The sequence below is a fragment of the Neomonachus schauinslandi genome, chromosome 4 (genome assembly GCF_002201575.2).
Source record: "Neomonachus schauinslandi chromosome 4, ASM220157v2, whole genome shotgun sequence".
Classification (NCBI taxonomy): domain Eukaryota; kingdom Metazoa; phylum Chordata; class Mammalia; order Carnivora; family Phocidae; genus Neomonachus; species Neomonachus schauinslandi.
This window is the reverse complement of record NC_058406.1, coordinates 53,929,982-53,941,242: the sequence shown is the minus strand read 5'-3', so window position 1 is coordinate 53,941,242 and position 11,261 is coordinate 53,929,982. Positions and strand designations below refer to the sequence as shown.

General features: G+C 40.3%; 1 protein-coding gene across 1 annotated transcript in view; it reads left to right on the top strand.

Annotated features, from left to right (window-relative positions):
* Positions 1–2,077: 2,077 nt before the first annotated feature.
* The window catches only part of SLC35D1 (solute carrier family 35 member D1), a 42,869-nt gene continuing 33,685 nt past the window's right edge, over positions 2,078–11,261 (top strand). Inside the window, exons 1-7 of the mRNA XM_021679974.1 lie at positions 2,078–2,280; positions 3,104–3,137; positions 3,235–3,321; positions 4,025–4,092; positions 5,713–5,784; positions 6,652–6,720; positions 8,773–8,875. Of these exons, the coding sequence (XP_021535649.1) occupies positions 2,078–2,280; positions 3,104–3,137; positions 3,235–3,321; positions 4,025–4,092; positions 5,713–5,784; positions 6,652–6,720; positions 8,773–8,875 (636 nt within the window). The remainder of the gene's footprint in view (positions 2,281–3,103; positions 3,138–3,234; positions 3,322–4,024; positions 4,093–5,712; positions 5,785–6,651; positions 6,721–8,772; positions 8,876–11,261) is intronic.

Sequence of the window (11,261 nt, the reverse complement as noted above, 5' to 3'; positions counted from 1 at the left end):
CTAGGTGTCCCTGCCTTGTCTTTAGGGAGTTCACTGTCTACTGGAACAGACTGACATATAAACATGTAATCCCAGAACTTCTATAATGGGGATGTACAAGGATGGGGTGGGAGGGGCACAAAGGAGAGATATCAATTCTGTGGAGGGCATGGAGGAGAAGTGTGAAAGAAGGTACCCAAAGAGGAGGTAACGCTTTGCCTAAATAACAAAAGAAAAGTAAGAGTTCTCCAGGACACAGGGGAGAGGAGGGAGAGAAAAAGCATCCCAGAAGGAGGGAAAAATGGGAGTAAAGACATAGAGGCAGGAACCCACATTGTTCTTCACGGGACTGGGCATAGTTTAATTTAGTTGCAGCTTATGGAAGGAAATGTGAGGCGTGCCTCTGGAGATGTGGGCAGAAGGAACATCCCCTAAGTTCTTGTGGGCCATGTTAAGAACTTCATTCCGTGTACCAGTGTTTCCTAAGGAATATTCAAAGAACAAAGGTGTTCGCGGAAAAACTCAAAAGATATGGATCAAAAGATATACACAGAATGGAGTATTATCTAGCCTTAAGAAGGAAGGAAATTCTGACGTATCCTAAAAGCGGATGAACCTTGAAAGCATTATGCTAAGTGAAATGTCAGACACAAAAGGACAAACACCGTATGATTCCACTTACATGAGGTACCCAGAATAGTCAAATTCATAGAGACAGAAAGAATAGGGTTACTAGATTTTGGGGCGAGGAGGATTGGGAATGACTGTTTAGTGGCTACACAATTTCAGTTAGAGATGATGCAAAAGTTCTGGAGATGGGTAGTGGTGAGTTGCACAACAATGAATGTACTCAGTGCCGCCGAATTGTACACTCAGTGGTAAAATGATAAATTTTATACTAAGCATATTTTACCATAGTAAAAAAGGTTGAAATGGTAAATTTTATGTTATGTATACTTTACCACAATTACAAAATATGGGATAAAAGAAATAAAAACGATAGACAAAATAGATAAATTCAAATTCAATTCTTTTTTCTTTTTTGACATTAAAATTAGGTATGTCATTTCTTTGCTCAAGCTGATAATAATGATTTGTTTCTGTTATGTAATAATGGCTGCCACTTACTGAAAACTAGCTCTGCGCTAGTTTTACATCCATAGAGATAAAGAGATGCTGGCCCAGAGAGGTCAACTAATTGATCCAAGAGCACGCGGTTAGTGAGGGGGCATTTCTAGGAATCCTAGAATCGGAACTCGGCTCCCAAGCCCTTGCTCTGTCACCAATCCCCAAGTTGCTTGATTATCTTACTACTTTTTTTAGTTGTGTCTACATTTTTCTTAAGCAAGTTTTCCCTTGATCTGCAAAGAAAGTATTGTTTGGTGTTTTCTGGGTTCAGAAAATGTAAGAAGCCTGAGGGAATGCAGAATGAAATGTTTGTTGAGTGTTTCCTTTTATCCCCATATGATACTTTTGAAGGACTTTGATCTTCTGAAAGAGAGACCAAAAGAGCATTCAAAGTGAGTCTAGACGCTCCCACCACAGAGAACTACTTAGCCAGCCACCTGTTACCGAGGGGAGGATGGTCTGTACTTTTGTTGCGGCTGTTATCTGGAGAATACGGCTTCTGGGCCCCGGGCCGCCAGCCTCCCCGGCTTTAGAAACGCGGCCGCAGAGACCCCGCGCACACTCGCGCGCAGGCGCGAGACGGCGGCGGCGTTCTGTCGCTGTGCTTTGTCGCCTGGCGCTCCGGTGTCCCTGAGTGGTTTCTCCCTTGGCCTGTTCTCCCTCTGCGCCCGAATTCAGGGTCGCCGCTGCCCCTTCTCCAGGCCCTCTCCAACCCATGCCTAGGCCAATCCCGGCGCGGCCCCTATCCTCTGACCCTGCGTTGCATAATGCCCGAGCAAAGTCCCCAAGGGTGTGAAACCCGGCGTTCCTGCCCCTGGGCGGGGACGGGCGGCGACCGTTCGGGGAGCCGAGGCGGCGAGGGCGCAGCCGGCACTGTCCACCGGCCAGGGCCCCGCAAGTCCCCTGGGAGCAGGCCCCCCCGCGCCGCTCGGCCCCACTGCCAGGCCCGCCCGCCGCCGCCGCCGCAGCCATGGCGGAAGTTCATAGACGTCAGCATGCCCGGGTTAAAGGAGAAGCCCCCGCGAAATCCTCCACACACAGACATGAGGAGGAGCTGGGGATGGCGTCGGCCGAAACGCTGACGGTGTTCCTGAAGCTGCTGGCCGCTGGTTTTTACGGCGTGAGCTCCTTCCTGATCGTGGTGGTCAACAAGAGCGTGCTCACCAATTACAGGTAGGGCAGGGGCGGCGGCGGCGGCGGCGGCGGCCGAGGCCGTGGGGAGGAGCGCGCGGCGGCGGCGGCCGGGCGCCGGCTCCCTGGACTAATGCTGCTAAAGTTAAAGCTGAACAAAGTTGGGCGGGAGCTGGGGAGGGCGGGCGGTGAATGAGCGGCCCGGGCGGCGGGGCCGGCTTGGCGCGCGGGCCCGGGGTGCGGGTCCAGCTCCGGGCGCGGAGCTCTGGACCGCCCCGCGCACGTCTCGACCGCGGTGGGAAAGCGCCCGCCGAGCAGCACCCTGGAAACCTTGCCCTTCAGATCGATGGAGCGGAGTTGCTTTGTGACTTTTGGCTCTTGTGCATGCCAGGCTGGGAGCAGAGCGAGGGATGCCTTCCCTTCCCTGCAGCCTGGGCCGGGGTCTGGGGCTTCAGGGTCCCCGAGTTCGCTGACGGTCTCGGGGGACGTGCGCATCCTTAAGCTCATTTGAGACGATTCTGCTGCTGTCACTGGGACCCTGAGGCAGAAGCAGAAGCATGTTTGTTTTAAAGATGTGAAACCGTTGAGGAGACCTGTGTCTTCAACGCGTTGCAGGCAGCTGACTGAAATTGTGGACTCGGACAAGATGAGGCAAGTGGCCGCCCGAGGCTACAAAATCAGCGGTGTTGCCGGACAGCCAGCAGGGATTTTTTCCTCACATTTTCATTTGGATAAGGCGCAGACGTTGGTGTTTGTTTCAAAATATATTTTAAGGTTGCAGATGTGCAAATTGAATTCACAGCGCTGCGTTTGGGTTTTTCTGACCGTGTATTTTTTTCTCTCTCTCTCTCTACCTTTTTTGTAGATTTCCCTCCTCACTATGTGTTGGACTTGGCCAGGTTAGTTGGAATCTTCGGCATTACGTGGTTTATGTCGTTAGAACTTCTGTGTGTGTCTTTATATGTAGAACAGTGAATCTGTGTTCTCTGTTTACAGATGGTGGCCACAGTGGCAGTTCTCTGGGTGGGAAAGGCGCTCAGAGTAGTCAAGTTTCCTGACTTTGACAGAAATGTACCTCGAAAGGTAAAAAAACCAAAACAAACAAACAAACAAAAAACACCTTATTTTCTGAAAACAAGTCACTATATATTTTTATCAGTCCTCTGCATATTTAAAAATGGCAATCTTGATATCGCCCAGAGTAGGTATAATGAAGGTAAAGAATAAATGTAGTAATATGTGTTTTTAAAAAGTCCTACCAACTCCTTAAAATTAAGGGAAAAGGCCCCCAGAATTCTTGTGTTTTTTAATTAATGAACACTTGTTGGGAGTACAGCTGTTTTGCATTTTCTGCATCCATCTAATCTAGCTGGTGTATCCTACATTCATTATTCTTTGGGTTTATTTTCTCACTATTCTGTCTGCCTCTGCTTGACTCCACGTGAAGATGAAATGCCTTTCCTTTTTCTGCTGACATTAGAGCCATGGGCTAATACATTATCATATTTTAAAGCAAATGGTGTTTCTGTCTCATATGGTTTGATCATATTCATATTTCTGTTTCTTTTTTCTTCTCCATTCTTCCCTCTCTTTGCCATAGTAGTGCTGTTATCCAGGAATAATGTTTTTTGGGTTCTTCATGGGGGCCAAAATTGTGTATGAGTTCTAATCTTATGTTTTAAGTGGAAAGAATTTGATCATGTAAACAAAACTGTTTCTATTTGAAAGGACCTTGTTTTAGCTATCTTTATTATTGAGCTTTGTTATCCCTTTTTAAATTTTCTAGACGTTTCCACTACCTCTACTATATTTTGGGAACCAAATCACGGGACTGTTCAGCACAAAGAAACTGAAGTATGGATAACTTTATTTTACTAGTGAGGTTAATATGATGTATTCTTAAAACTGTACTTGAATGTCAAATATTTAACACATTGTTATTGATTCTGGAAAAAAAAATGAAAGAACCAGAAAGCTTCTGTTACTAAATAAGATTACACCAGAGGTTTTAGTTTAAATACTTTAAGTTTGAAAAGAAAGAGTTTTTGTTTGTTTTGGGTTCCCCCCCCACTTTGATAATAGAAGTCTTAAAATGTTATAAAATGCTGTTATAGGAGATTTTCATTATTTTTCCAGACCTATAGTAGTGAAGAGGTCCTGGGATTTCAATTCTTTAACACAATTTATAAATATTATATTTTAGGCAAATTCTGTAAGCAAAATCAGAGAGTGGTTATGAGAAGTTTTGTAGTTTTTCTTTTAACATGAGGTAGTTAAAGTAACATCAGATGGAACTCTGAACAAATATGATTAATATTATACCCATGACCTTAGAGGCAGCATATTCACTTTTAGAAAGAAGCAGTAGTTCTCTGCTCTGCGACAATACTGTTTTATTATCCTCTAACCTCTTAATTCTTGGCTTCTCCACTTGAGGAGTGTAGTATGTATTAGGTGTATGTGATATTAAAATTATACACATGGAGAAGGCATTTAACAGAAATCCATGGTTTCACTACTTACACTGAAGCTAACCCCCTGGCATATTAGATGATTGTAAAACAGAATGGGGAGATCTCTGAAAATCAGAGACAAAGTGTTTTTCATTTCCTTTTTCTTCAGACCCAAGAAATGTGAAAAAGTGACCATGATGATATCTCTGGGGCAGGGTTCATGGGCAGTCAAATTTATCATGGGTGGGGCATCCTTTTCCATCTCATTGCCCAGTTGGAAAGAAATGTAGACCTGCTGCAAAGTGCTGCTTGTATAGAATTTGCTCTTTTTCATCCATTACCATCCATCTATCCATCCATTCATTCACACCCTATCTTTGGTTGCTAGCCAAGTATGAGGCACTTTGGAGTGAAATAGGATATATTCAGAAATAACTATATTGCAAGAGGCTGTGTGTTTGACTAGTGCTAGCAAAGTGCTCTGGTAATTTAGAGGAAGACAAAAGTACTTCCACAAAAGGACAATCAAGGAGTATTTCATGGGGTGAGATTATCATAGATGCTGTTTGGTGGGTTGGAGACGTTGTTTTGTGGAGCGTGGGTGGGAAATAAGTTCAGTCTACTAAAGAAGGAAGAAAGAGGTCTTTTTCTTTTAAAAACTAACCTGGCTACTGTTCAGGGTGTTTGTATAATAAGTAGTGTAAAATTAAAAAGTGGCTGTTACTAGCCTTTGGTAATAGATATGTGATCTCTACCATTTTTTATAGGTAGCTTGATGTTTCTCACTTCTAGTAGTTTTATAAAAGCAACTCAGGCTTTCAAATAAGAATTACTTCTAGAGAGAAATAAAGGTTTAATTTAACCACAGATTAACCAATATGGAATGGAATTAATCAGCATAATGGAAGGAAGAGATTAGTATTATTTTAAGGTACTTATTTGGAGAGTCTTAGTTAAAAAAGTCAGTTGCTAAAATGTATTTTACCTAATTATATTTTTCCCTTTTTTAAATTTTCTGCAGCTTGCCAATGTTTACAGTTCTGAGAAGGTTCTCCATCCTGTTTACAATGTTTGCTGAAGGAGTTTTACTCAAGTGAGCTAAATTTGTAATATATCTAGTCTTTAACAGACTTCGGTCCTCTTTAAGAGGGGCCCAGCATATATGAGATAGTAAAATTACTTGTCTTGTTTCTCCTTTATCTTTTGAGAAGTTTAAGCACTTTCTTCCTTTGCTATAGGAGTTGATAGTTTATGGGATCAATAGTTGGGGAGATTATGAATTGGAGTTGGAATCTGTCTGAACATGAGATACACTTTCAAGAATTCCTATACCTACTGTTGCCACTGAATGACGCTGGGTCAGAAACATCAGTATAGGTTTTATTTATTTATTTATTTATTTATTTTTTTTTTTATCAGTATAGGTTTTAAATAGTGTTCCTGTCTTGGCTACTTTTACTACAAATGGTGTGACCTTTTTCCACTTAAAGTCTGATTTGCAAAAGTTCAAGCTCAATAATGATAGCAAATATAAGAATATAAAAAAATGAATATACTCTTTTTGTGTAATTTTTGCTTCATCAAAGGGATTCTTTGAAATACTCAATTCCTTGGAAACATTTAAAATATGACTGGTTAGGGGCGCCTGGGTGGCTCACTCATTAAGCATTTGCCTTTGGCTCAGGTCATGGTCCCAGGGTCCTGGGATCGAGCCCTGCATTGGGCTCCCTGCTCGGTGGGGAGCCTGCTTCTCCCTCTCCCACTCCCCCTGCTTGTGTTCCCTCTCTCGCTGTCTCTCTCTCTGTCAAATAAATAAATAAAATCTTAAAAAAAAAAAAAAAAAAAGACTGTTTATAGCTTTTTTAAGGAAAACGTATTTTTTTTTTTGCCTACGTTGCAGAATGAATCTGTGAATAACTAAAGGCACATGTATGCACTTTTTAATTATTTTATTTTGTAGGAAGACTTTTTCTTGGGGTATTAAGATGACCGTATTTGCAATGATTATTGGAGCCTTTGTAGCTGCCAGGTAAGAACATATTAAGACCACATTAGAAATTATCAATAGTTACTGATAATAATTACCAATAAAAAAAAATTTTGTATAGGCTAAGTAAGAATCATGTCTTTGAAAAGCATCCAAAAGACTCTCTGGGAAGTTAAATCTTTCTGGCCATATTAAGGTCAAGGCTGGCAAAATCTGATTCTTCTACTTATTGAGCACATACCATATGCCACACAATATGTTTGGGATTTTACATGTATTTATGCATTCTTTACAACACCTCTGAAAGATGTGGGTATAATTTTCCTATTTTTAGTTGAGGAAACAAAAACCTAAGTTCAGAAACTTGGTCAAGGTTACACAGCTAATAAATGGCAGCACTGGAATTTGAATTTATGCCTGACTCCAGAGCCTGTGTGCTTTTATAAATCATGTGGTATTCTTTTACTTTACATAGTGCTAAAGAAAATAGTGTCTCAGAAAAGGCAAATGATAATGAATTATTTGCCTTGTGGTGGAATAGTAAATACTAGAATTTCTTTATTTGGCCTCACTTAAGATACATCAAAAGTGCCATGACTTAGATATTCTATTAAATTACTGAAGCTTTTCCCATTGTTTTTAAGTTTCAGTTTTAAAATGGAGGGAGAAAACGTATGCCCAAAGACTCAGAAAATTAAAGTGATGGCTAGAAGCCTTCTACATTTTTCTTAGACCAGGGCATACATGTATATGGGTTTGCTAATGCCACAGATTCTACCTGACATAGATTTTCTGTTTGAGAGTTCAGTGTGCTTCTTGGATTGGCTCATTTACCTTCATCACTCCTGTAGTATAGGCAGGGGGAAATATTCCAAGTCAAATTCCACCCTAAATCTCCAAGTGAAATTTCACTCTTTAAAAAAAAAAGAATAAGAAAAAGGATAGAAAAAGTGGTTACTAGAATTTGGTTATATAGCTGACTGTTTTTTCCTTTAGGTAGTATAGCCTTCTTAGAGAAAAATTCTATATGAGCCTCTAACCTCTTTGAAGCATTTCCGTAAAGCTGGTGGGATCCAGAATTGAACCAAACAACAGGAGTTCCTCAGGGCCAACCCTGGCCTGCAAAAAGTGTCTGAGGAGGATTGCTGTCCGATCAGCCTTGTCTAATCAGAACCTGTTACTTGGGAAAGAGATTGGGAAGAAGGGAGTCTGAAGTTAGAAGGTTGTCAGGCTGCTTGGAAGAGGGGTTATACATTGGGCTAGTTCTGCCTAAAATTGCAGGGGCATGTAGAGTTCCTCAGAAGTCTCATTCCGTGTACTAGTTTAGCTATAAGTACATAGTATCTGTGCACAATCCCAGGATGTTGGGCCACTATTTTAGCTAGGGTGCTAAAGTATATTGAAGGCATACTTTTCTTAGATTTTCATTATTCTGTTCAGTTTACTAAGTTCTGATCTTGTGCCTGGTGCTCAACTAAATACTAGGAAACTTCAGTTTCCCTAATCCTGCTAGTTATATCTCATAGGCTTTTTAAGCAATCATTTAGGTATTTGAGTTCCTACTGTGTGCTTAGACACTGTTGTAGCTTGATCTCAGAACTAACTACAAATTATACTTCAGAAATTCCACCCAGTGACCCAACCACCTGTACCACCTGCCTTTTGTGTGAATGAATCCTTGGAAAATGACATGTTAACAACTTCATCTTTTTGGTTTCCTTCTCTCTGAAATTGAGCTCTGATGCCTTCTTCCTGCTTCAGATGTATTATAATGGTGAATTTGGTTACTTGTTCTTGTTGTCTGACTTTGAATTCAGAGCAGTGCTATTAACTGACACGATTAATTATTGCTAATGATTGTGTTTAAGCATTAGTCCTTCTCATATCTGAAGACTTCCCTATTGAGTGTGAAATTGCAAATTATAACCAGGAACCAAATACTTGATTGTTTATATCAAGTATCAAATAGTTGATAAAATGCCTAATGTTCACTTACCTAGATAAGAATATGTTCTTCCATTTATTGTACTTCAGACGTATTTAAAATTACATGCATGTTCTTTAAGCTATTAAAGTGTTGCTTGTGTTTTACAGCTCTGACTTGGCATTTGATCTCGAAGGATATGTTTTCATTTTGATAAATGATGTCCTGACAGCAGCAAATGGCGCATATGTAAAACAGAAATTAGATTCAAAAGTAGGTAGCAATCTAAATCTTTAAGAGATGTTCACTGATGTTGGGAGTAGTAATGTCAATTTGTTAGGAAAGAAGAATACTTAGGAGAGCTGGGAAAGACCTAGGGATCTCAGAGTAAAATGCCTGTACTTTGCTACTCACATAAGAAACTTTTTCAATTATTAATTAGCAGTTAGATTTTATTGTTAGCTTTTCTGGAAGGGATTGGGTGACTATTGACTTTGGGAGAGGGTTGTAATTAGGGGGTGGGTTCATTACAGAAAAGTGTCATAAATGTTCATGGCTGTGTTCTAGAAGAGTTGGTGAGGAACCTGGATAAGAAAGAAATATCTGGAAACCCTTGAGCAGATTTGAGGAGAAGTGAGTGTAGGAAGGGGCTGCAGAACAAGAATGGACTTTGTGTATCTGTCCCACAAATAATGAGAAACTTTAGGGAGCATTAGGATTGCTCTCTTTTAGGAGTAATGCTGAGTTCCTTGGCCTAGATCTCATACACATGAACTTTCCATACCCAGCCCTTTTCTCTTAACTTACAGCATGCAAACAAAGGCTTTACAGATATTTTTTGTTTGGTGGACTACTTTATACTTTGAATATATACACACTAAATTTTATTTTTAGATCAAGCCAGACCATCAGAAAGCAGAGAATTTGAGCCACATTGCTTTAACTACATTATGGCATAAGTTTGCCTTATTGTAAGCAGCTATGTGGCTCAATCGGTTGAACATCAGACTCTTGGTTTCAACTTGGGTCATGATCTCAGGGTCTTCAGATTGAGCTCCATGTGGGCTCCGCACTCGGGGTGTCTGCTTGGGGTTCTCTCCCTCTGCCCCTCCCCCTGCTCACAGATGCAAGCATTCGCTCTCTCTTAAATAAATAAATAAACCTTTAAAAAAAAAAATAAGCAGCTATGTAGAACTCAGCTGTATATATTAGCATTGTTATTGAAGGAGCTGTCCTTTTTATCATGATGTATCCTGTGTAAGGACCCATATGAGATTTCACAGATGCCACCACAGTTTTTCCTGAACAGTGGTATATTTTTTATCTCATAATTAAATCTTGTAACTGACATGACTTTATCTTATTTCCCTACCCATGTTTCCTAAGTCACATGACCTTACCTGCTTGGTTTTTGTCTGCTCTGTATGTGCAATAATTCTGAAACTACTTCAGGTCATTTTTTTGAGTTGAGATCATAAATACAAATGCTCAACTACTCAATAGTAGTATTAGTGTCAAGTTTGTATTGTCTTGGCAGGGGGCTTTGCCTTCTGCAGAAAGAACCATGGAATGAATGGCCATCCCAGTAGCTTTCATTATTTTCAGAGAAGGTTTATTTTGAAGATCTTTGAAGAAATGGGGTCATTGTAGATTGTTTCTAACAAATTTTCCTTAAATATACCTTTATGTCTTATTCTCCATTTATTTGCTTTGATGACTTTATATGATGATTGTATTTTAATGGAAGCTACTACTATTAAAATTTTTTATCTTTTTGAAATAGTTAGACAAAAAGGAGCAGTTAGAGATTAGTTTTACTCTGTTTTTTTCCTCAGCCCATTTGCTGCTTTGGGAAATAGGTGCCAGGGATAACATTCCATTTGTCCAGCAGCCTCAGCTGTCTAAAACAGTACTACCCAATAGAATTTTCTTTGTTGATAGAAAGCTTATGTATCTCTACTGTTCGTTAATGGTAGCCACCAGTCACATGTGGCTGTTGAGCCCTTGATAAGTGACTGGCACAACCGAGGAACTGAATTAGTAGTTTAATTATAATTAGATTGAAATAACTGCAAATGGCTAGTGGCTACTGTATAGGGCAGCACAGTCTAGAGTACATCCTAGAACCTAGAAAAAAGCAAAGCGTGTTTCTGAGTATTTTATTCCCAGGAGAGTCCTTCAGTTCCTCACTTAAAAATGACTTATGACTCACTTGCATTAGAACTTCATATTGATCTGCTTTTCATACTTCATGGATTAGGAGCAACATACTAGAAGATGGAATTCTATTTATAGGCAGAGAGGCAGTATATAAGGTCAGCTAACAACAAAAGATAGAAATAGGAAAACTATAAAAGTTGAAAGTACTCAGAAATGGAGCAATTAGATGACATTAAGGGCAGTATCATATAAGAACACAATACAGTAATGCAGATTTATGATGACACCTTAAATTCAGTTTTAGTTGATGTACTACTCTGTTTAAGAAGTCAGGGAAAAAGATAATCAAAATAGTTAAAATGAGAAAATAAGAACAGTTTGGCATTTAAGTTTTGGGTATTTGTCAGTTATCTGGATGGGGGTGTGTGTGTGTGGTGTGTGTGTGTGTGTGTGGGGGCATCCTCTACTTCCTAGATCATAATCATGTCGGGGTGTGTAT